Below are 26,651 nucleotides of genomic sequence, written 5' to 3' on the forward strand. Positions count from 1 at the left end.
CGGAGTTCCTCCCAAAAATGGAACTTCTGCTTTTCCGGTACCCCCCCCCCCCCTCCGGTGTCACATTTGGCACCTTACAGGGAGGAGGGGGGAGCAGATACCTGTCTAATACAGGTATTTTGCTCCCACTTCTGGGCATAGATACCCGAGCCACCTGCGGGTATCTACGCCACTTCCGGCGCCTTCTCTGTTAACCCCCCCGCTGTATTCTGGGATACACACAGGTCCCAGAAGACAGCAGGGACCAGTGGGATCGCGCAGCACGAGTCGTGCATGCACAGTAGGCTTTACGTCCTGATTCCCTTACCGAAGATGGCGGCGGCAGCACCCAACAGCCGAGGGACAGATCGGCTTCGGGTGCCGACATCGCGGGCGCCCTGGACAGGTAAGTGTCCTTATTTTAAAAGTCGGCAGCTGTAGTATTTGTAGCTGCTGACTTTTAAAAAAAAATCTTTGGACCTCCGCTTTAAAGCAGTGTAAACTGCTGCAGAATAAAAAAAAAATATAAAAAAACACAACACCTGTAAGACAAAGACACAATGGGTTAGTATGCATCGCATACTAGCACATGATAAAATACTTACCTTAGAACAAAGCCCTCAAGCGCTGTATTGTCACAACTGAGAGGGCTGACACCTTCCCAGGCTTTTCTTCCGGGTTTTCGGGCTCCGGCGCTGTGTGTGGCCAGAGCCACGATGGCATGCGCCGGAGCCCTCGGTTCTGGCAAGAAGCTCTGAAGGTCCGGCACGGTAAGCAAGACCCTTAGAGCGCTTGCGCTGGTGACGTCAGCGGCTGCATGAAGGGTGAATATCGCGTGACACAATCCAGGTGGGAGGCCGAGGTGCTGAAAGGGCTCCCCTTGCGGCTGAGTGCAACGCACCCCTGAAAGTGGTACAGGGAATGCAGTGCCCAAAGAAGCACGGTTTTCTGGTTATTGATGTTTGATGAGCTGATCACCGGAGAATAGCTGGAACAGGCAGGATGCGCTGTAAGGCAGACGTGCTTGGATGATGCCAGATGTATGTGGCAGTGGAGCAAACCAGGAACAGAATCAGGGGCCAGGCCAGGGGTCATACACAGTAGATCAGTCCAAGGAAGGTTCAGATAGCAGAACTGGAACAAGCCAGGATCATACACGGTGAGATAATAGCAATGGTAATAGCAGAGTCATGAGCCAAGCCGAGGTCAAACAAGATGGAGCAGACAGGAGCAGAGTCAGGGTGCAAGCCAAGGGTCAAGCGGGTCACAAGAGATCAGGGGTAAGCGGGTCACAACAAGCCGGGTCGGTAGCAGGAGGTGCAAGAATAAGGATACACAGGGGCACAAGGAAATACGGGGGAGCTGACGATAATCCAGAAATTTGCAGGTGTCAGTAGAAGGTTTAAAGAGGCCAGAGGGCGCCAACATCTGTCACATTGTGCGTGCACATCTGCGTACGCCCATTCACGCCGGCGCGCATCTGCTTACGTACATGCGCATGGGTGTTCGCCTGAAGCGGCCATGATGAGTGCTGGTAAGATTGCCAGTTCTTCGGACATTTCCCTGACAAGGAGATATTCATTTTACCTACAGGTAAGTCTTATTATACCTGTAGGTAAAAATAACAAAGCAGGCTTTACTACCACTTTAAAGGATCATATGTATGTTTCAGCAGTACATGCATGCTTATATGTCATAACGTTAAAACAGAAAGTTGTCTTTTCACTGGCTATGTTTTGGAGAAACGTACACTCTGATGTAGTGCCCTCCTAGTGTAGAGCAGGCCGCTAGGTAAATTTAGTTGGCTCCACTGTAATCAGAAGAACAGCGATGGTTAATTATGGCTGCTCAGAGTCTCACAGGCTGCTGCTCTGTTACATTTCCGTCTTCTAGGGGTGTGTTTGGAGAAGCTCACTGGAGGGAGACCAGGAGGAAGTTGGTGGGAAAGAGTCCAGCTGTCCTATGGTGGAGAGTCAACACCTCCCATACTAAGAATAGCCTGGTGGATATCGGCAGGAGGCAACCGATGATCCTGACAGTAAGTGACCCCAGTGCTAAAGAGTTAGTGACTGTGTGTAGCTTTTAAACTCTGTAAGGAGTACAGGTTACCATCAGCATAGAGATCCTGTGGGTTATTCCTTTTTATACTGTGCAGCCAGAAAGTTGAGTCCTCAGGTTATTCAGTTCTACAAATTATTGGGGTATCTCATGCTCCCTCTACCTATCCAAGTTCATTGTTCCCAATAAAAACCCAAAAAGAAACTCCTAGACTGTTCCTTGGAGCCAGTGGAAGAATGAAGAAAATGCCATGTGCCTGGTTGTGTGTGTTCTAAATGGGGAAATATGACTGCATTCACCAGAAGTTCCTACGGGGCTTTGCTACACTGATATGATTATCTATTACTGAAAACTGTAATGTATGTCTAGTCTGTTATAGATGCTAGGCTTTCCATGAGGAACGGAAATGTTTACATTTGTGAACAAACATGTACACTAATATACGATTTTTTTAAAGGGCCATTCAGTCTAATGGTTTTTATATATTGATATCAATAAAGGTTATGGTATTATAACATTCAGTCTATTCAGTATCGGTAAAATCCTTTCAAAAGTCTTTTTGTGGTGAGGAGGTAGAACCAAAGGTAAATGGGGAAGCCATTTTGAACTGGTCATCAGTAGAAGACCATGTTATTTATAACATTAAGTCTATTCAGTATCGGTAAAGTCCTTTTGTGGTGAGGAGGTAGAACCAAGGGTAAAAGGGAAGCCACTTTGAACTGGTCATCGGTAGAAGACCATGTTATTATAACATTAAGTCTATTCAGTATCGGTAAAGTCCTTTTCAAAAGTCCTTTTGTGGTGAGGAGGTAGAACCAAGGGTAAAAGGGAAGCCATTTTGAACTGATAATCGGTAGAAGACCATGTTAATGTAACATTAAGTCTATTCAGTATCGGTAAAGTCCTTTTGTGGTGAGGAGGTAGTACCAAGGGTAAAAGGGAAGCCATTTTGAACTGGTCATCGGTAGAAGACCATGTTATAACATTAAGTCTATTCAGTATCAGTAAATTCCTTTTCAAAAGTCCTTTTGTGGTGGGGAGGTAGAACCAGGGGTAAAAGGGAAGCCATTTTGAACTGGTCATCGGTAGAAGACCACGTTATTATAACATTAAGTCTATTCAGAATTGGTAAAGTCCTTTTGTGATGAGGAGGTAGAACCAAGGGTAAAAGGGAAGCCACTTTGAACTGGTCATAGGTAGAAGACCATGTCATTATAACATTAAGTATATTCAGTATCAGTAAAGTCCTTTTCAAAAGTCCTTTTGTGGTGAGGAGGTAGAACCAAGGGTAAAAGGGAAGCCATTTTGAACTGGTCATCGGCAAAAGGTATTGCACAACACAAGAATTGCACACTACTGAGCAGTGACGAAACGTAGCTCAGGGTCCAGAGAGTAGAGGTTTGGCCTCTGCCGGTCAGACTTCAAAATTGTCAAGTAAGTACATGATAGAAGAATGGTTGGCACACTATAAACACTCAACTCTTTGATGGTTTCTGATTTTTATTCTCATTTTAATATAAATCAAGTGTGTCATAAAAAATATGGTTCCATTGAAAAAAAATAAATATGAAGAACAAGAAGGAAGAAAAATAAATCAAAGAAACAAAACCAAAGTAATTAAAGAATGAATGCATTTATTCTTGTTTACAAATCAAACGCCATTGGATTGAACACAATTTGTCGTATGTTCCATACATACATGACAACAATATTCAGACACATGGATAGGAAAAAAAAAAGAAAAAAAAACTTCACTTGATGTGAAAAAGCATGTGGCTCAAGATCCTATGCAATTACCTGCCCTCAAAAACAAAAGGGAGAGCAGAGGAAAAAAAAATCCATTTGGGAAAAGTCTGAAATAGAAGAAAAAACACAAAAGATAGAGATGGAGCAAAGGTGGGTTGTTTGCAACGAGCAACACGGGTTATGGAACATGCAGATTTAAAAAACAGCTCTGAACAGATTAACGTGCAACTCACAGAGGTCAACACAATTAAGCAATGCATACAGATGGCAAGGGTCCTAGGCTCATTTTTTAGAACGTTTGCCTATGGGTTTTACTTTCCTACAACTTGTTAATGTGGAACTGATTAATATGGATTGTCAATTTTTATTTTGAAGTTGAACAAACACCCAAATCTACAACATATCATAGGTTCTTCAAACACAGTCATTTGTCAACCAGACCAAAGACTTCAGTGTTGTACTTGATCACCATGGGATAAAAAAAAAAGTTTGATTTCCTACAACTTTTTGGAACTGATTATTATGGATTTCCAATTTCTACTTTAGGTTGAACAAACACTCAAATCTACCACATATCATCGGTTATTCAAACATGGCCATTTTTCAACCAGACCAAAGACTTTAGTGTTGTACTTGATTGCCATGGGATAAAGTACAATATATTTCAACCACCAGCCAAAGTTTTTTTTTTTTTTTTGGTGTTTCAAAGCTAAATGTTGTGATGCAGCTTTGGGCATTATGGTAAATTATTGATACATGCTCAATTAAATCAATTATTTGAGTCTCTGTGCCTTCTTCCCACTTTACTTTAATTGGATCATTTTAGCTATAAGAGCTGAAACAGATTTAAAAGCCTGGCTGTTAGGAGGGTTTTGTTGCCAAGCCTTAAAAAAAAAGAACAAAAATTCACTATAAGGCCAAAAAAATTTTGTAGCAATGACAAAGCTCTAAGTCTACAAGGACCTACAAAAAATATTTTGTCTAAAAGATGTTTAAATTCAAGTCAACTTCCGAATCTGTGGCTTAAGCTACAAACAAAATAAACACAACAAATTGATAAGAATGTCAATATCCAAAGATGTAGAGCAGCCATTCTCAACCATGTTTCCGCTGAACCCTAAGGTTCCTCCAGAGGTTGCTAGGGGTTCCTTGAGGTGTGGCTAGTTTGACCTCCCATCTTATGGTGCCTGCCTAGTTTGGGGCCCAACAATACTTGACTGAGCCAGCAGCATGACGCCAATGATCTTTTAAGCTGTCCGTAAAGGTGGCATTCTGATACTACTGTATGGGGGGCATGCTTGCTACTGGCCAACAAAAAAAGGGTCATTTTTCCGACTGACCCTGATTGAATATATTTAGCTGGGTTTCCCAAGACCTAATAATTATTTAAAGGGTTCCTCTGTAAAGGTGGCATTCTGATCACCAATATAAGGGGGACATGCTTGCTACTGGCCACCAATGTAAGGGGCATTTTCCAACTGACCATCAGCATAAGGGACATTTTTCCCACTGACCATCAACGTAAGGTGGCATTCTTATCACCATTGTAAGGGGGGCATCCTTGCTACTGGCCACCAATGTAAGGGGCATTTTCCCACTGACCATCAATGTAAGGGGCATTTTTCACAATGGCCCTGAATGAATCATTTTAGCTGGGATTCCCCAAAACCTAATAATTATTTAAAGGGTTCTTCTGTAACGGTGGCATTCTGATCACTACTATAGGGGGTGGGCTTGCTTCTGGCCACCAATGTAAGGGGCATTTTTCCCACTGGGTCTGATTAAACAATTTTAGCTGGGATTCTCTAAGACCCAATAATTATTTAAAGGGTTCCTCTGTAAAGGTGGCATTCTGATCACCACTATAGGGGGGTATGCTTGCTTCTGGCCACCAATGTAAGGGGCATTTTTCCCACTGACCATCAAAGTAAGGGGTATTTTTCCCACTGGCCCTGATTGAATAATTTTAGGTGGGATTCTCTGAGACCTGATAATTACTTATAGGATTCCTCTGCAAAGGTAGTATTCTGATCACCACAGTAAGGTGGGCATGCTTACTACTGGTCACCATTGCAAGGGGCATTTTACCCACTGGTCACCAATATAAGGGGCATTTTTACAACTGGTCAGCAATATAAGGAGCATTTTTCCCACTGGTCACCAATGTAAGGGGCATTTGTCCCACTGGCCACCAATATAAGGGGCATTTTTTCCATTGGCCACCAATGTAAAGGGCATCTTTCGCACTAGCCCTGACTGAATAATTTTAGGTGGGATTCTCTGAGACCTGATATTTACTTATAGGGTTCCTCTGCAAAGGTAGTATTCTGATCACCACAATAAGGTGGGCATGCTTACTACTGGCCACCAATGTAAGGGGCATTTTACCCACTGGTCACCAATATAAGGAGCATTTGTCCCACTGGTCACCAATATAAGGGGCATTTTTCCCATTGGCCACCAACGTAAGGGGCATTTTTCCCACTGGCCACCAATGTAAGGGGCATTTTTCCCAGTGGCCACCAATATAAGGGGCATTTTTCCCAGTGGCCACCAACGTAAGGAGCATTTTTCCCACTGGCCACCAACATAAGGGGCATTTTTCCCACTGGCCACCAACGTAATGGGGCATTTTTCCCACTAGCCCTGATTGAACAATTTAAGCCTGACCTGATAATTATTTAAAGGGTTCCTCTGGAGTAAAGTGGTTGAGAACGGTTGATGTAGAGGTTCAGTCATTTCTGACCTATTAAGGCAGCCATAGACAGATCGAAAACTTGACCAGTTCAGCAAGAACCAACCGTCTTTTGATCCATCTACGGGCAGGCTGGTTGTACCATGTGATCACTGTAGCCACCAGCAGTGATTGTTCTATTCTGATGGTGGGGAAAACTTCCCACTGTTAGAATGCAATAGCGTAGAGTGAGAGATTCCCTAATCAATACTGACTGCGTTGATGACGGAATCAAATGATCTTCTTCCCTTCAAACCCGTGGTTAAAGGAAAGAAACTTGCACAATCTATGGCCAGCCTTATTTCCTTTACAGGAAAACAAATTAAAACAGTCAAATATCTGTTACGAAATCTCGAACGATCCTGACGGTAGACAATAAAAATGGTCAAAAGAATTCATCAGAATTTATTAACGTGACCCTCAATTTAATTGTTGTGTTGTTTAATGGTTCCAAAAATGGAAAGAGTAAAAGAATTCTGATATCTTTTATGCTTCTAAAAACTGAGAAAACCATAAACAATGGCCTTAAAAAAAGAAAAAAAAGAAAGCTTCTTTGCGTTCCTTTTTGGATATGGACAGTAACGTTAAATGATGGCCACCATCCATCTAGATCTTCTATCTGATGTTCTACAACACTCCTTAAATCCTCTGGAAACACAAGAGCCTGTCTCTGCTCTGTTGACCAATAAAAAGTATCATTTCACCTCCAAGGACAGCTCAATGCTTCTACTAAACTTCCCTAGAGACTTATAAATATCTCCCCCTCCTTTTTTTTTATAAGTTTTTCGCACATCGTAAGCAACATCATTAGTAGCAACAAGGCACAGGCAGGCATGAATTATTGATTACAGGACACACACTATTGGTATAATGTTATTGGCCTATTAAGTGAGAGGTGTGAGTAGTTTGGATTATATATATATATATATACCAGACAAACACAAATTGCTCCATAAGAAGTTAAAACACACAGCACAGGATGCAAAACGCGTTAGCTTTAAATAAGTGTTTTTTTTTTTTCTTAAATGAGGTTAAAAATATTTTTGCAGTATTAGTTACACACTTTGGAAGACGGTAAAGCAAGAAAAAAAAAAAAAATTTCACCTTACGGTAGCAAAAACGTCAGCCAACTAGTGGGCGTAGAACTGGAATGTGAGAAGGAACTAAAAACGCGAAGAAGACAGGAAGAGGAGGTTGAGAAAAAAGGAAGAAAACAGCTGGAGAAAAACAAAAAAAAGGCTGAATGGTTTTGAAAGTTAAGATTAATTCAGAAAAGGTCAGATCAATGCTCAAACAGATTTTTTTTCATTGGAGAAATGAAAATTGTTTCCAAAAAGCAAGTTAAGGAAATAAGAACATCATGGATTTTCATTTCAGAAGAATTTCACCGACTTAATTTCCACTGAAATTGTCAAACCTCTGAAATGTCCATGAAGAATTAATTTCTGTAGTATTGCGAATAAAAAAACATTATGATTTAAATATTTGAAATGCAGAGGGCGCCCTCTAAAGGCACTTTTTTTTTTTTTTTTCTTTTTACTGCAATTTGGCAGTTAATTCTCAAATTTAAATTTTTCCTAAATAAAAAAAAAGAAACAGCCATCTGCTGCAAATCTCATAGCATTAAACACAGTTAAGCAATTACAATCAAAAACACAAAATTCGGAACAGGGATGAGCAACATGTGACCACAATACAGAACTGCGTTGTTATTCCTTAAAGGTCACATTTTGCGCTTCCTTGTTTCAAAACCTCTAAATTAAAAGGAAGCTCAAAAAACATTTCTCTTTTTTTTTCTGTGCAATTTTAACACAATAAAAAAATTATTTTCCTTTAACTTTGTGCAAAGTCTTGAGAAAATTATTTTTATGCCTCCTTTTTCAAATTGTGCGAAAAATATAAAAACAAGCATTTCAAATTAAGTCACCCATTAAAAAAAAAAGAAATATTAAAAAGTACAAATTCAAAGCAATTAAACAATCGCTAGTTAGCAAAAATTACAAACAAAAATAATACTAAATTATATAAAATTAGTGTTAAAAAAGTAAAAAAAAAATGTGGCATTGCAGCCTCACTTATATGTGAGTGAGTAATTATGCAGTTATAGGCACAGCAGGTCAGAACAGAACCAGCAATTATGAAATGTAAAAATATATTCAGCTCATTTTTGGTCAATCTTTTCTTTTTTTTGGGGGGGGGGGGGCATAATTGCCCAAAGTTAGGCACATGTTTTGGCCAGGTCACAGTTTGTTTTAGTTTTCAAGATGCATCTGTTATTTTTTTTTTATTTAAAAGCGAGGTACAGCTCTGGAGACAACTCTAGCTTTGTGTTCTTGGATATGTCAACAAATAACTAGTTAACATGACTTATTCAGAGTTTTGTGCCTCAACATTTACTAATAAAAATATAAAAATTTTCTCAGAATTGTATTTTTCCTTCATTATTCCTAATGATCATTGGGATTGTTATAAATATTCTTAATTCAGGAAAAATTACTTGAAATGTTTTTCTAGAACCACCCAGAATACTCTGGAGACAACCCTAGCTATGTATTCTTGGATATGTCGACAAGTAAATAGTTAGGCGTTTACATGGCTTATGCAGAATTTGTGTCTCAAGACCTATATATTTTTCTAGTTTTGTTGTTCGGAAATATATCTTTCCTTCTATATTTCTAATGATTATTGATATTGTTAAAAATGTTCTTAGTTCAGGAAAAACATATATTCAGTGTTTTGTGGCTCAACATTTATTTATATAATATAATTTTTCTTTTCCAGAACAATATTTTTGATTGATTATTCCTAATGATTATTGGGATTGTTAAAAATATTCTTAGTTCAGAAAAAATTACTTAGATATTTTTTAGAACCAAAATACGCTCTGTCTATATATATATATATATATATATATATATATATATATATATATATATATATATATATATATATATATTTGTTTTTTTCAGAGTTATATTTTTTCTTATAAATTTCTAATGATTAATTAAGATTGTTAAAAATATTCTTAGTTCAGGAAAAAACGTATTTATTTATATAAAGATTTTTTTTTTTTAGAATAATATTTTTGATTGATTGATAATTATTAGGATTGTTAAAAATTGTCTTAATTTAAGAAAAATGACTAGGAATTTTTTTTTTTAGAACCTCACAAAAATACTCTGGAGACAACACTAGCTATGTATTCTTTAATATGCGTCAACAAGTTACTAGTTAAGAGTACACGTGGCTTATCCAGAATTTGTGTCTCAACACCTATATATTTTTCTAGTTTTGTTGTATAGAAATATATATATATATATATATATTTCTTTTTTTTTTCAGAATTATATTTTTCCTTTATTATTCCTAATGATTATTGGTATTGTTAAAAATATTCTTAGTTCAGAAAAAAATACTTGGAAATTTTTTAGAACCACCCAAAATACTCTCTGTTATATATAACAGTCCACATGACTTATGCAGAGTTTTGTGTCTCAACATTTATTTATTTTTTCAGAATTATATTTTTCCTTTATTATTCCTAATGAATTAATTATATTGTTAAAAAACTTCTTAGTTCAATAAAAATTACTTTTTTTAGAACCTCCCAAAATACTCTGGAGAGTCTATGTATTCTTCGATATGTCAACAAGTAACTAGTTAACAGTTCACATGACTTATCCAGAGTTTTGTGTCTCAACATTTATATCCATTTTTTTTTGCTCTGTTGTCCAGAATTATATGTTCCCTTCATTATTCCTAATGATTCATTGATATTGCTAAAAATATTCTTAGTTCAGGAAAAATTATCTAGAATTTTCTTTTAGAACCTCCCAAAATACTTGCAGAACGTATTATTGCAAAATATTTATTTTTATGAATTCCCGTCCTCTGGTATTAGGAAATGTTTAGATCATATTTTAAAAATACAAATTGGTCATGTGAAATGGAAATGCTATGACAACTAAAAAAACATGGCAGCTTTAGTTAAAATTGCACCTGTCATTGAAACATAAATTTTTATAGGAAGGCATTTAAAGTAAGCCCCGGGACCTGCCAAGGATATAATTATAAACTGGAGAATCACCAGTTACCGCTCACTGCAAGGCATCAACACAACATTTTGCTTTGTTGCAAACAGACAATAATTATATAAATTATAAAGTTCTAGAAATGTTGTTGAGTCAAGCCATTTTATCTGCAAAATATACAGATGCTGTATATAAGGGGTTGTCAGAGGCAGAAAACAAGAAAAAAAAAATCTTTCAGTAAAAATATTAATTTAACTATTATAAAGAGGGGACAATCCAGAATTCTTTTTAAAATAATTTTAGATGACATCTTGAAAAATACAACAAAGTGATCAGTGCTAGCTAAAAGCTACTAGAAAAGACATGACATATATGAAATATTAGGACTAATTTTGTGCAATTTTTAAAATTTTCTTCTTCCATAATCTCCTTTAGTGCAGAATATGCAACAATATTTTAAAGTGATTAAATAAAAAATTAAAAAAGGGATTAAAAAATATATATATATTTTTTTTTCAAATTGACAGTTTTTCTCTTTAAAAAAAAAAAAAAAAAACACTGAAGAGAATTTTTGTCAAATCGAATAATGCCAAAAATGGCTTTATCCAATAGAGAATATGGAAGATCAGAAATGAAAATTAGGACAGTATGTTTGAGTTGAAATTTGACTGCTGGTTGTATTGGTCGCATCACAGTCGGCAGCCCACAAAAATAAGTTGCAAAATATTTTTTTTAAAAACTGTAAACGTGAAATCTCGGACTTTAAGGTACAAAAAAAGTGCAAATCTAAACCTTCAAACACCGTCCAAAACAAAAAAGCACCGTCTCAGTGCGCACTTAAGGTGTGACTGAACGTCGGAGGGGAGTCCTTCTTCGGGACGTACCTGGAGAAGTTACTCCCTGTAAAATGACTCATTGGGGTTGATGTACTAAAAGTTGTAGAGAATGTTCATTTAGCAAAGTGGATGTTCAGCTTACTGGATAATATGAAGCTGTGTTCATGTGCAAGGCCCAATGATGGCATGAAAAAAATCAGTTTTTCATGATCAGTTATTTAAATCAAAAACAGCTCCATATTATTCACCATACTAAGTGATGAGGGATGACCAAATCTGAGGTCTCGCTTGCCAAAATTTTGGTGGAAATTGCAATATTAAGGAAAGATTTCCCCATTTTAATTAACTACATTAAAGCCAATGTGAAAGGAGAAATTAGGGTTTTTTTTATGTGGATTTTAAGGGTGCAATGGACTTTAAATAGTTTCCGAGGGTCAGGGAAGAGCCTTTCCACTATTCTGGACCCATTCTTGGCCTTTGTCAACCATGGACATGATATTAAATCTTGAGGAACAGAAATGGGCTTATTCAACAAGCCATGTGATTAACAGGTCAGGATTACGTGACCTTTTTCATCAATAAGCATTAATGTAGAGATCACATGACTTTGTTTATGAACAAGCATTAACATGGTGATAACATACCGTAGCTTTGTTGATAAATTAATTTTGTTTTTAAAGCAAATTTCACCTAAGGTGTCCATTTGGTGAAGACCAGTGGTCTCCAAACTGTGGCCCGTGAGCAGCCCTTTGCTTGCCATTATTTGGTCCTTGGGGTACTTTTCCTCCTGATGGAACAAGGAGCTATTCCTCTCAGTGACACCAACGATGATGCACCATTTCTTCTACTGACACCAATGATGGGGCTCTATTCCTCTCACTGACACCAATGATGGGGATCCATTCCTCTCCCTGACACCAATGATGGGGATCCATTCTTCCCACCGACACCAACCATGGGGATCTATTCCTCTCACTGACACAAATGATGGGGATCCATTCCTCCCACCAACACCAATCATGGGGATCTATTCCTCCCACCGACACCAACCATGGGGATCTATTCCTCCCACTGACACTAACCATGGGGATCTTTTCCTCTCACTGACACCAATCATGGGGATCTATTCCTCTCACCGACACCAATGATGGGGATCCATTCCTCCCACTGACACCAACCATGGGGATCTATTCCTCTCACCGACACCAACCATGGGGATCTATTCCTCTCACCGACACCAACCATGGGGATCTATTCCTCTGACTGGCACCAACCATGGGGATCTATTCCTCTCACCGACACCAACCATGGGGATCTATTCCTCCTACTGACAACAACCATGGGGATCTATTCCTCTCACTGGCACCAACCATGGGAATCTATTCCTCCCAACTGAAGAAACCAGCACACCAAGGATTTCTCAAAAAGGGTCCAAAGCTTTATTTTTGTGGTCACCCCGTAAACATAAGGCACGAAAATAAAGCTATGGACTCTTTCTGAGGAATCCTTGGTGTGCTGGTGACATTTCTTCACTTGGATTGGCTACAGTTCACAGTCTGTGGTCATTACAGCACCCAATTATTACCGAATAGCCAGTTTAGGAACGTTGGGGAATATTGCGTTTGGACTATTCCTCCCAATGACTCCAACAACTGGGATCTATTCCTCTCACTGACACCAATGATGGAGCACTATTCTTCCCACTGACACCAATGATGGGGATCTATTACTCCCATTGACACCAACGATAGGGTACTACTCCTCCCACTGACACAATGACAGGGCACTGCTCCTTTTACTGAGACCAATAATGGGGCACTTTTCCACCCATTGGCACCAACGATGGGGTATTATTCCTCCCACTGACACCAATGACAGGGCACTACTTCTTCTACTGAGACCAATAATGGGGCACGTTTACACCCACTTACACCAATGATGGAGCACTATTCCTCTCACTGACACCAACGATGAGGCGCTATTCCTCTCACTGACACCGACGATGGGGCATTATTTCTCCTCCTTCGGACCACAGGTGCTATGAAAATTTTTTACTCCCAATGACCACAGTCCAGACCTTCTAAAGTTTGAAGGACAAAAAAGTGTCTCTTTGTTTAGGAAGCTTGGAGACCCCTGGTGAAGATTACAATCAACAACATTTTGGGGAAGAGCATTTCACGGCAAGATCAACTTTGGCTCAAGCCCTCCACTAAGTCAACATTCACTTTGCAAAGGGAAACTTCTCTACTCCTTTCGAAAACCAACGCCATTGAGTGGTACCAACCTTTTTAGGTATTTTTGTACCAGACAGCGTTCTGCACCTGCTCCATAATATACTGTAGGGAAGGTGTGGCTTCTTGATACATGAGGGTCAAAACCTCGAGAAGCACGTATAGAAAAGGCACCCCCACGCTCAGTAATTCGTACGTGTAAGCATATTGCTGCTCATTGTCCCTGATGTGGCGCTTGGCGCCTTGTACCACGCCGCGCGTCCAGTTAGATAGGCGGCTGGGGAAGGCAAGAACATCCCTCGTCACCGCAAGAGGCCAGCTTACTGTTTTCCTAAATAAGGAAGTCATGATACCTGGGGAGCTGTCCTCTGAACTGCTGAAGGGACTATCGGTCATTATCTCTGCAGCTCTGGCTTCTTCCTTCTTCCATGTTTTATCATCATCCTAAAAAAAAAAAAAAAAAAGGGTCAGAGTGACATCAGAATTAGGCAGAAAATCTGTCACCACCTCCCAACAAAAATACACAGTACATGTAATTATGGGAAGTTTTAAAGAGATTCTAAAAATATAAGAGCCAGGCGGAAATTTTTAAAACTATGAGGAATGAGTTCTGCATTCAGACCCAACTGAGTAATGTCCATAATACCTTTTCTTTATTTGCACTAACATCCAAATTTTCAGGACAGAATTATAAGGAATGGCACAGATATTAGTCTAGCTAAACTACAACATAATCATACACTTGAATGTGCTGTGGGGGTGGAGGATTATACTAAAAAGTCCATAGGTCGAAAGCAGTGGCGGACCATGCAATGTGGGCGCACGGGCGCCGCCCCCCCTATCAACGTCGCCGCCCTCCCTATCCATGTGCCCGGCCCCTTTCAGGACGCTAGACTCATGAATTACAATTGCGGGGATAGGCAGGGGGTGTGTCTTTTGAAGCACCTGATTAGAGCCAGAGGTTCTAATAGGCTTCAAAATAGGGTGGGCTTGGGGCACTGAGAGTGCGCCCTGATCCCACCAAGTTGAGTGACAATAGCGAATGAATATTCGCTATTCTGCCACATTCTCCCCCCAGCCAATCTGGAAGCCCCTATTGGCCAGGGAGTCTTCTGGGTTCCAATCAGCCGGAAGGAGAACCTTGCTGGAGCGGCCCGGCTCTTCCTTCTCCCTGCCTCCGTGTCTCCTCCATGCCTCCACTAGGTAAGGTGATTGCCATTGGCTGCTGGGTCTCCAGCTGGGTGATCGCCGCTGGCTGTGTCTGTGTCTCCCATGCGGGGGAGAGCGTGTGCTGCGGGGTGACCGCCGCTGGCCGTTTCTGTGTCTCCTGTGGGGGGGAGGGTGGTAGTGTTGGTTGTGCTGCCCCCCCCCCCCAAAATAGTAAGCACCAGCCACCACTGGTCCAAAGGTATATGTGGCAGCTCCTTAATGAGACTGAAATAATCTCCGTAAAGTATAGAGGGAACTGCAGGGGGCGCCAACTAAGTAAGGTATACTGCACTTAGTTGGTGCCCTCTGCTGTTTCCTTTTTGGAGTGTGTCCCCTTCTTCAAGGTCAAAGCAGTACTAATACACAAAGTTTTAGCACATGATTAAGTAAGTAAACCTCTGAGTATTTAGATTCAAGTTGAGTTTGGTTTGAAATACCAAAAGTGGGTGAAGCCTACTGGGGCCCCACCCACATCTCCTCCCACATCTCTACTCTCTCTCCCTGTGCAGGGTGACTGGTCTTGTCTCCGTCGCCCCCTCTTGTAGTTTTCTGCAGGCAGCCTGTAGTGGGTGGAGCCTGCTGGGCCCCTCCCACAGCTCTGCTCTCTACACAGGCTATGTACAGCGCAGTGATGATGTCACTGCTATATTTACAGAGATAATTATAAATGCGTTTGAGGCACACAAAGTGGATTTATATACTTTGTGGCTATTGAGGAACTATATGTGATTTTTTTGGAGTTCAGCTTTAAATGCTGCCTTAGATCTGATGTAAAATAAAAAGCTCACACATAAGGAAAAAACTCCCGGCATAAAATCTATTTCTGGCCTAAAGGACGTTAATTCTGGAAAAAAATGCGATCGACCAAAAATAGAAAAACATCTTTTGGCACATCTGGGTTTACACAAACAAGGCAGAGTATTCCAGGGGTGGAATGCCAGAGGTTATAAAACAGCAACATTTGTTTTGGAAAAGCGGAACCGTCATTTGCTGTTAAGGATGAAGTCCCTGGAGATTGTGTTACCACCAGGGCGGTGCTCCGGCATTATCCCGGGTGCCAGGCACACATTCATTATTAATGCATGCTTTGTTTAGCAAATAGAGTTCTTAGTCCATATACCTACCTGTCAGGGGCAGACTGACCATTCAGGCACTCGGGCACTGCCCGAGGGCCCCATGCCACTAAGGGGCCCCATCAGGGTTGCCAGCCTCAATAAAACCAGGGACAGTATGTAAAAATCTGTGTTTTTTTAAAAATCCCAAGATTATAGCTGCCCCGCCTCTCCAGTGCCTTTTCAGTGTGTGTATTCTGTGTGTGTCTGTGTGTGTATACTGTGTGTGTATATTGTGTGTCTGTGTGTGTATACTGTGTGTGTATATTGTGTGTCTGTGTGTGTATACTGTGTGGCCCCATACTCTATTGCCCGGGGGCCCCATAATCTCCTATTGCCTGGGGGCCCCATAATCTCCTATTGCCCGGGGGCCCGATAATCTTCTCCGATTGTCCGGGGGCCCCATAATCTCCTATTGCCCGGGGGCCCCATAATCTCCTATTGCCCGGGGGCCCCATGAGTTGTCAGTCTGCCCCTGCTACCTGTATGTTACTGTCATCTGCAGAACTGTCTTGAGGTCGTTCGTGCACCTCTGTTCCTTGTCAAGAGCCTTTCTACATCTAATCAAGCCCACACAATTCTGATACACTGAGAGCTGAGAGAGAAAACCATGACCAATGAGGGGTTTCTTCTGTTGTCTATGTTTGAGCTGCTTCCCTACCGACATGCAGGAAAAATCCACACACTGAAAGGGATTTAAAGTGGTTGTAAACCCACTTCATTATTCATTTTCAGGCAATCCCCCGGTGTTAGATAATGCAATGTCTCCACTGTATACGCTTTATTAAAAAAAAAAATGCCTCTATATACCTTATTTCACAGCACCGCTCACGTGACTGCCCACCATTCCCTCTCCCGATCTGACAGCTACAGCGGGAGGGGCCGAGAACCCTCCCTCCCCCCCTGCTGACGTCAGTCGGGAGGAGAGGAGGAGAGCGGTGGGCAGTCACGTGAGCGCCGAGCGGCACTCTGAAATATAGTATACAACATTTTGTTTTAATAAAGCGTATACAGTGGAGACATTGCATTATCTAACACTGGGGTGTGTGTGTGAAAATGATAAGTATTTCAGCAGCAGGAGGGGAGGGGGGGGGGGGGCGGGCACTGTCACGAGCTGACAGCCGGGGGGGGGGGGGGAACAGAGGAGAGCTGCGGATGACGGAGGTATATGTAAACTGACCACAGTGTCAGGGCTCAGCAGCCATGACATACCGTGGTCAGTTTACAGCGGGGAGAGCAGAACCAGGCATGATCAGCCAGGTTTTTTAGATGATACGGGGGGGGGGGGATTACACAGCACAAGCACTGTGCTGTTATTAATGCTTTAAAGCAGGGATATGCAATTAGCCGACCTCCAGATGTTGCAGAACTACAAGTCCCATGAGGCATAGCAAGACTTTGACAGCCACCCAGGGGCAGAGGCATGATGGGACTTGTAGTTTTGCAACAGCTGGAGGTCCGCTAATTACATATCCCTGCTTTAAAGGAACAGGATCAATTATTTTTTTTTTTTTTTAGGGTAACAAACGCTTTAAATTACAGTGAGTGATGGCTTGAAAGCCTGGAGGATATAAGATGTTATTGTTGAAGATTAGTAGGTTTTTTAGGTGGTTACATCTACAGGTAAATGGGGCCCCCTAGGGGGGAGTTAGAATAAAATGGTGGTTACATCTACAGGTAAATGGGGCCCCCTAGGGGGGAGTTAGAATAAAATGGTGGTTACATCTACAGGTAAATGGGGCCCCCTAGTGGGGAGTTAGAATAAAATGGTGGTTACATCTACAGGTAAATGGGGCCCCCTAGGGTGAGTTAGAATAAAATGATGGTTACATCTACAGGTAAATGGGGCCCCCTAGGGGGGGGGAGTTAGAGTAAAATAACTTTTTGACTTACCTGCAGTTTTGATTCTGTTCTTCGCTTTCGCTGTTTGTTGTTTGAGAAGGAGTGCATGAAATGAGGTTGGCAATAAAATTTACCTGGAGATAAAAGGAGAACAAAGTTACTGCTGATAGGGAAAGTATTTCTAAAATGATTAAATGACAATATTAGGTGCTTATATGCTAATGTTATGTTCTTTATATGACTTGACTAGAATATCTTTTGTTTGCAGAAGGATGATATTTGAACAATGTCCTTGGAACGTTTTGTTATGCAGTCTGTAGAGAGACAGTTAAGCCTTCTAATGTCCTACAGCAAGGGTCACTCGAGGTCGTGGTCAAGCTGACATTGTAAAGTGTCCCAAAATACCAGAAATTAATGTCCCATGTTCTTGTAAAGGTTTCCTGTGCAAATGCTTACACGAACATGTTAACATGCAAATGTTTATTATTTTAGCGGTCCTACAGAAGAACTATTCAGGATCACAGCTTAAAAGTCTCCTCTTTTGCCAGGATCACCAGGTTTTAGTACACTTATGCCCCAAATACACTTATACACACGGTCTGACTTTTCGACGGCAAAAGTGCGATCGGAGCTTGTTGTCGGAATTTCCGACCGTGTGTGGGCTCCGTCGGACATTTTCCCTCGGAGTTTCCGCCACACAAAATTTGAGAGCTGGGTCTCAAATTTTCCGACACCAAAATCCGTTGTCGGAAATTCCGATCGTGTGTACGCAATTCCCACGCACAAAGTCCCACGCATGCTCGGAATCAAGCAGAAGGAGCCGCACTGGGCTATTGAACTTCATTTTTCTCGGCTCGTCGTACGCGTTGTACGTCACCGCGTTCTTGGCGATCGGAATTTCTGACAAGATTTCTGTGACCGTTGTGTATGCAAGACAAGTTTGAGCCAACATCCGGATTTTGTTGTCGGAATGTGCGATCGTGTGTATGTGGGTTTACGGTCCAGAACCTCCACACACATAACTCATCTCTCGAGTTTGGAATGCCTGTTTTTTACTTGTAAGGCCGGCCATAGATGGAGTGATTTTCTTTTTTTTTTTGCCACCACGGGTGGCAGGAAAGAAAATCGTTGGATTCCCCCCCCATCAACACAGTCAATTTATGGGGGAATCCCTTCCACTGAGCCATTGTGTTCTCCTGATGGGGGGGGGGGTTGGGGTGCGGAGGAAGCCGTCCTCACCAGAACACAATGATTACTGCTATTGGCTACAAGAGCCGCTAGCAATAATCTCAAGTAAAAATACGACAGGCAGGTTGTACCCAAGTTGATCGATCGATCAAGTTGGGTAGATTCAGCATGCCCATACATCAAATCTCAGCCGGTTCCAAATCATTTGGTGGAGGGAGGATTATGGTGTGGGGGTTGTTCTTCAGGGGTTGGTCTTGGCCCCTTAGTTCCAGTGAAGGGAACTCTTAAGGCGTCAGCGTACCAAGACATTTTGGACAATTTCATGCCCCCAACTTTGTGGGAAACAGATTGGGGATGTCCCCTTTCTGGTCCAACATCACTGCTCACCAGTGCACAAAGCCAGGTCCATAGAGACATGGATGAGGGAGTTTGGGGTGGAGGACCTTGACTGTCCTAACTTTTAACCGATAGAACACCTTTGGGATGAATTAAAGCGGAGACTGCGAGCCAGGCCTTCTCGACCAACATCAGTGCCTGACCTCACAAATGTGCTTCTGGAAGAATGGTCAAGCACTCCCATAGACACACCCAAAGGTGTTCTATCGGGTTGAGGTGAGGACGCTGTGCAGGCCAGTCAAGTTCCTCCACCCCAAACTCGCTCATCCGTGTCTTTATAGACCTTGCTTTGTGCACTGGTCCAAATCATTTGGTGGAGGGGTGGTGGATTATGGTGTGGGGTTTATTTTCAGGGGTTGGGTTTGGCCCCTTAGTTCCAGTGATGGGAACTCTTAAGGCGTCAGCATACCAAGACATTTTGGACAACTTTGTGGGAACAGTTTGGGGATGGCCCCTTCCTGTTCCAACATGACTGCGCAAATGAGCACAAAGCAAGGTCCATAAAGACATGGATGAGTGAGTTTGGGGTGGAGGAACTTGACTGACCTGCACAGAGTCCTGACCTTTAACCGATAGAACACCTTTGGGATGAATTAGAGCGGAGACTGCGAGCCAGGCCTTCTCACCCAACATCAGTGCCTGACCTCACAAATGCTCTTCTGGAAGAATGGTCAAACATTCCCATAGACACACTCCTAAACCTTGTGGACGGCCTTCCCAGAAGAGTTGAAGCTGTTATAGCTGCAAAGGGCGGAGCCAACTCAATATTGAACCCTACGGACTAAGACTGGGATGCCATTAAAGTTCATATGTGTGTAAAGGCAGGCGTCCCAATACTTTTGACAATATAGTGTATTTGTTCCCTTTTTGCTGCTTTTATCCCTTTAAATGTCCGGAGTCTTTAGCGGCAGTAGAGAATAGGAAGTGTGAGATTTTGTTGCAGATAACATCTGAACGGTTCCTCGGCTCCCTCTGTTTTTATTTCTGGGCTAGATAAAAAAAAAAAAAGGATTATTTTCCTAAGATAAAATCTAATCTTTCAGGCCTTCAGGAATGTAGAGTATAATAGAGGGCCAAATAGTCCGGCCAATCACAGGCAGCGCCTATTGCGCCCTGCGGGCATGTGCGTCCGATGTGTGTTTGGTTAGCACATCTTGTTGTTACTACTGAAAGGGAACGGCGGCTGAAGATCGGAGATCTGGAAGCGAAAGGGAAAAAAATCTCTGAAGTCGGCTGTTAACATTTAAAGGACGAGCTCTGACTTATCCCGTTTTTTTTTTCACTGCAAAAGAGCCGCAACTGTTTATATGTTGTTTGAACCTTGATGTCATGTAGAATGGATTAAATATGAGGGAGTTTTAATCTATCCTGGAAAAGAACGGGGTCCCTTTATAGAAAAAAACAAATCTGCTGTGCGAATAATGCATAAAATGTATCTAATATATGTATTTCCTATGACAGCTAGCGCCATCTAGTGGACAAAATGTGGAATTTTCCTAATTGCAGTATATAAAAACAAATACTTCATTACGGCCACTAGATGGAGCTGACACACATAGGAAATAAATATATTCGACACAGTAAGGGGATTATTTCTGCAAATGTGGACTCATTTGCAATGGGCTCTCAGGAATGAAAAGTCACTACAGGCCATCACTTTGATTTATTACTGCTCAAGGCTCTTCAGCGGTGTGTATCTGCAGCTTAGCTGCTGTCTAAGTTCTCTGGTGGGTGTCTCAACCGAGCCGCTCTTTGATGTGGCTGGATAGGCTTCCTGGTCTGCTCAATATGTGCAACCCCCCCCCCCCCCAAACCCTGTTGATCCTGCCAGAAATCCAGTGCCCTCATTTGTCCTATGCACTCCACATGATTATCTTAAACAGTCCTATCAACCCTGTCCAGGTTACCTCTGTAAACTCCAAAACATCTCCTGATGTATGGGGAGCTTTAATGGGGATCCTATTATAAAGGGGGACTCTGATGAGGACCCTGATGTAAGGGGAACTCTAATAGGGACCCTGATGTACAGGGGATTCTGATAGGAACTCTGATGTAAGGGAGACTCTGATAGGCACCCTGATGTATGGGGAACTCTGATAGGGACCCTGATGTAAGGGGGACTCTGATAAAGACCCTGATGTACAGGGAACTTTAATGGGGACCCTAATATAAAGAGTCCCCCTTGTGTAAGGGGGACTCTGACAATGACTCTGATGTATGGGAGACTCTGATGGGGACCTTGTTGTAAGGGGGACCCTGATGAGGACCCTGATGTAAGGGGAACTCAAATAGGGACCCTGATGTACAGGGTACTCTGATAGGAACTCTGATGTAAGGGGGGCTCTGATAAGGACCCTTATGTAAGGGGGACTCTGATAGGGACTCTGATGTAAGGGGGGCTCTGATAAGGACCCTTATGTAAGGGGGACTCTGATAGGGACTCTGATGTAAGGGGGACTGTAATGGGGACCGTATTGTAAAGGGGGACTCTGATGGGGACTCTGATGTAAGGGGGACTCTAAAGGGGTCCGTGGTGTAAGGGGGGCTCTGATAAAGGCCCTGATGTATGGGGAACTTTAATGGGGACCCTAATGGAAAGGGGGCTTTGATAGGGGCCCTGATGTATGGGGGTCTCTGATAGGAGCCCTGATGTATGGGGAACTTTAATGGGGAACCTAATGTAAAGGGGGACTCTTATGGGAGCCCTTATGCATGGGGGACTCTGATAGGGACCTTGATGTAAGGGGAACTCTACTAGAGACCCTTATGTATAGGGGACTCTGATAGGAACTCTGATGTAAGGGCAACTCTGATAAGGACCCTGATGTATGGGGTACTCTAATGGGGACCCTAATGTAAAGGGGGACTCTGATGGGGACCCTTATGTATGGGGGACTCTGATAGGCACTCTGATGTAAACGGGTAACTCTGATGGAGTAATTGGCACCTCAATATCCCAGACAAGTCTAGAGCACACCGGTAGGTGAATTGTCCTTCTCCCATATATGCTGTACGGTGGGATACCTACCCTCTTCCATATTGAACACATAATTCCCCAGTCGGAGGACAGTGGAGCAGAAGGAACACTTGAAGCATTCTCGGTGGAAGAAATGTCCCTCGGCGCTCAGCCGCTCCACCACGTAAACTCTCTTCTTGCAGAAATAACACGTGTCGCTCCCACCGATATTCGGAGGAAACTCCTTCCTCAGGGATCCCTAGAAGAAAAAAAAAATTGTATCTCTGTTAAACACGACACTGATAGGAGTATCTAATGTTTATGTAAAGCTTTTCTTTATTTACTGGATTCAGGAAAAAAAAACTGTAAAAATGTAATTTTGTAAATACAAAATATTGTAAATTAATTTTTTTAAACTAGTTTTTTTTTCCCCTTTTATCTCTTTGCAGCCTGTTGTTTACAGTCCTCAATAGCTGAAGACGAAATTTACATACAGTTGAAGGGTACATTGCAATGGCTGCTGTTATTTCTCTTAAAGAGTATTTCAACTTGCAGTCAAATTGTGATAACAAATTCTTTATATTATTTGTTATATATTCCCCTCGCTATTGTTTTTTTTTTTTTTAATTGGACAGAGCCTGTCTGTTAGGTTTGCATTGAGGTTCACCACACACAACCATTGTGCAATGCTACTAAGTACATGTGTGGTAAAAAATATATATATATGGTTACCCTTATGTACAGTATATGTATCATTTAAAAATGCAGAGACTATTTTATATAAAAAAAAAAAAATAATATTCACATTACTAAAATGATTAACATTATGCTATACAAATTTACGTGTATAGCCTAAAATTTGGAAAACACTTTATGGGGTTTATTTCTAAAACATTTGTTGGACAAATGTCACTCATTATTCCTGTTCAAGAAGAAGAACCTCCAAATGGGATTTTTAAGACAATTTGACAAAAAAATTATATATATTAAAAAATTATATATATTATATATATTTTCTAAACTCATTGTTCCTGTAGGCTGCACAATTTTTTATTTTTTTTTGTCATTTCTGTAATAGATTAATCCTTATGCTCGTCAGCTCCATCTAGTGGCCAAAAGGTGGTATATTTTTTGTTATTGAGGTATTCCATTACTGTGAAGCATTATGGCCACTAGATGGAGCTGACAAGCCTAGGAATTAATCTATTACAGAAACTACAGGGCCAAAATTTGTGATATTTGTCCAATGAACTTTTCATAAAAAAAGACCCTTAAGTGTATGTCTGGGCAAAATTAAAAAAAAAAAAAATCAGTACATCTCTGCAATATATGTGAATTTCCCTATGTTTTATACCTTGCACAAGTACCAAAAAAAAAAATCCCGTGAGCGCCTAACTTCCTGTTTGGGCTGACAACACAGTGCCTCTGCTGCACCCAAATCCCAACCAGCTCCACCTGTAGGTATTCCTTGCCATTCTTTGTACCTCTCTCTACATGAACACACACTGCCTGGTCTCCTAAGAGCCTGCCTACTTACAGCATATAGGGGAAGGGCTCTTGGGAGATGTAGTTCCGGGGGGCATCCCTACATCACAGGGCTATGTGAGATTTTGGGGGGGGGGGATACATTTTGAGTTCTTCTTGCATTACTGCTCTACAGGACGCCTGTTATATATCTGATACTGACACACAACCACCCACCTTGTGCACTGACCTCATTGTAGATACATTAGATAAAGAAGGAAGGAAGAGTAGAGTACCTTCTGGGAAGGAGAGACAGGAGAAGAAGAAGAACGAGATTCAGCAAAGGGCTCAGTCATCCCTACGTCCGGCGAGCTCTGAATTCAACACAAAATTACATTATTCACCTTATTATAACACTCAAGAAAAACTACTTGTCTCATTGTGCCCAGCTTAGAATAATTTCTGTTCTTTCTCCTAAGTATACTCAAAGGGATCTATGTAAAAAATGATTTGCTGTGCATTCGTACAAGCACCCTGAATGACTGCTGTATTTCTTGTAATGTAATTATCGCCTATAATCGTCAGCTCCATCTAGTGGTCATAATGTGGTATGTTTCAGGAAAATACTGCATTTTGGCCACTAGATGGAGCTGACAGTCTTAAGAGATATTGCGAACAATATGGCGATCATTCGTGGTGCCTGTGCTTAAAACGGAACTTCAGTAATTTTTTTTCATCTTTCCATCTATTAAATCTTCTGCCCTTGTTGTTGTCTTAACTTTGGATAGTAAAACATTTTTTTTTCTGCTAGTAAATCCTTTATACAGCTCACTTCCTGTTTCTTGTCTGGTCATTAGCATAGGCTTATGACATCATGCACAGCTCTCTCTCTCTCACTCTCCTGAGAGTTTACCAGGAAGGGAGGGGGGGATGAGGCATAAGAGGGCCAGTGAGAGCTGCAGGGCTGGAGGTGTGCCTCTGTGTGTCTGTGTAAATCCAGGAAGCAAAAAGGTAGCAAATCAATGTAAGCTATCCCAGACCTAAATGGTGGAGCCATGCGTGGCTGTGCTACTTTCAAATCATTACAACTTTCAGACAGAAGGAAGACTTTGAGATTTAGGTGAAAGGGGATTATTGAGGGTGGGGGGTTGGGGAACCCAACCATACTTCATGTTACCCTATATACAGATAGGGTTGCCACCTTTTCTTCACGTCAAACCTGAACACTTTAGCGGCGCACGGCAATTTTTTTTTCTTATAGTAAGAACTATACATATATTTTGCTGTTAAATAACATTTCTAATCATATGAAGTTAAGAACAAGAGTCCCCCTTCACATCAGAGTCCACAGAGTTCCCCTTTTACATCTGAACTCGCAGAGTTCCCTTTCACTGTAAGGGGGGACTCTGCAGACTCTGATGTAAGGGAGAACTCTGGGGACTGTGACATTAGGGATGCTCTGGGAACCCTGATCTAAGGGGGAACACTGAGAACTCTGATGTATGCAGAAGACTCTGATGTAAGGGGGAACACTGTGGTCTCTGGTGTAAAGGGGAAATCTGATGTAAGGGGTGCTCTGAGAACCCTGATTTGTCTTAGTGTACTCACTCAGAGGCAGGAGAGAGAAGGGGGGAGACTTCAGTCACAGACAGGGATGGATGGTGAGCTCATTCACCCCTTGGCAGTCAGCACCTCTCATCCAGATGTATCTGAGGCTGCTGGACTTTAAATTTCCGGCACCAACTTACTTTCCTATTCTGAGGCACAGCGCTGGGGATTGGAGTGTGGGCAGACACAGAGGGGTAGGGGTGGGGGGAAGAGGTGCAGATCGTGCCCTCTCTCCTCTCCTGTCTGTGTGTGTGTTTGGGGGGGTTGTTAGTGCTGGCTTTGGGCAGTGTGAAAGAGTGTAATAGACACTCTCAGCTTAGACAACTGCCATAGTCCAGTCTAAATAATGTGTCCGGGTTTCAGGCAGTCTGAAACCCGGACGCCTGATTCCCGAACTGTCCGGGTGAATCCTGGACAGGTGGCAACCCTATATACAGATGTAACCTGATGCTTGGTCTAAAATGTGCATTAATCCTCTAAAAGTCCTATTGGGTTATTTTCTGCTGTCCATGTAATGCTGGGGAGACTTTCCCTCACTTCCTGTAATGAAGATGCAACAGGAAATGGGAGGAGGCCTTAAAAAAGTGAAAGATATTTCCATCTAAGGCAGTCGTCTCCACAGCATTTGCTCACATTGGAAGGTTTACACAAGTTTTCACTTGCTCAGGATGATTTACTAAAGCAGTTGAGAATCTTCTGCCTCAGAGTAGAATGAGTAGACCAGCCCCCATGGAACTGTAGCAAGGAGCATACCATTTTGGTGGTAGGTCAGGTGGGTTGTTTTGTCAATGGAACATCTGTTCCCATTGGAAGGTTTACCCTTGTGACAACTCTAATGCTTAGGATTTCCCCTCACCTACTCGGGCTAATTTACAAAAAGAGTTTAGAATCTTCTACCACAGAGTAGAATGAGTAGACCAGCTCCCGAGGAACTATAAGTAAGGGTCATACCATTTTGGTGGTGGGTGTGGGTGGGTTGTCACTGGAACATCTGTCCCCATTGGAAGGTTTACCCTAGTGACAACTCTAGATTTTAGGATTTCCCCTCACCTACTTGGGTTGATTTAATAAAGAAGTTGAGGACCTTCTACCAAGGAGTAGAAAGAGTAGACCAGCCCCTAAAGAGCTGTAGTAAGGGTCATACCATTTTGTTGGTAGTGGTGGTGGTGGTGTGTGTGTGTGTGTGTGTGTGTGTGTGTGTGTGTGTGTGCGTGTGTGTGTGTGTGGTGTGTGGGTCTATTAATTATGTCACAGTAAGTTC

General features: G+C 41.9%; 1 protein-coding gene across 6 annotated transcripts in view; it reads right to left on the minus strand.

The window, feature by feature from the left end:
• MICAL2 (microtubule associated monooxygenase, calponin and LIM domain containing 2) overlaps nt 1-26,651 on the minus strand; it is a 320,593-nt gene that overhangs the window by 115,355 nt on the left and 178,587 nt on the right. For 4 of the 6 annotated variants that reach the window (XM_073604070.1, XM_073604065.1, XM_073604063.1 and 1 more), the window contains 4 exons: nt 24,079-24,156; nt 22,391-22,577; nt 17,830-17,912; nt 13,969-14,059 (listed from right to left, as the gene is read on the minus strand). In XM_073604070.1, coding sequence (XP_073460171.1) covers nt 13,969-14,059; nt 17,830-17,912; nt 22,391-22,577; nt 24,079-24,156 — 439 coding nt within the window. Of the gene's footprint in view, nt 1-3,654; nt 3,891-13,968; nt 14,060-17,829; nt 17,913-22,390; nt 22,578-24,078; nt 24,157-26,651 lie in introns of those variants that run through there. The other 2 variants (XM_073604068.1, XM_073604067.1) reach the window with 2 other exon arrangements.

This window comes from Aquarana catesbeiana, linkage group LG11, assembly GCF_042186555.1.
Source record: "Aquarana catesbeiana isolate 2022-GZ linkage group LG11, ASM4218655v1, whole genome shotgun sequence".
Taxonomy (NCBI): domain Eukaryota; kingdom Metazoa; phylum Chordata; class Amphibia; order Anura; family Ranidae; genus Aquarana; species Aquarana catesbeiana.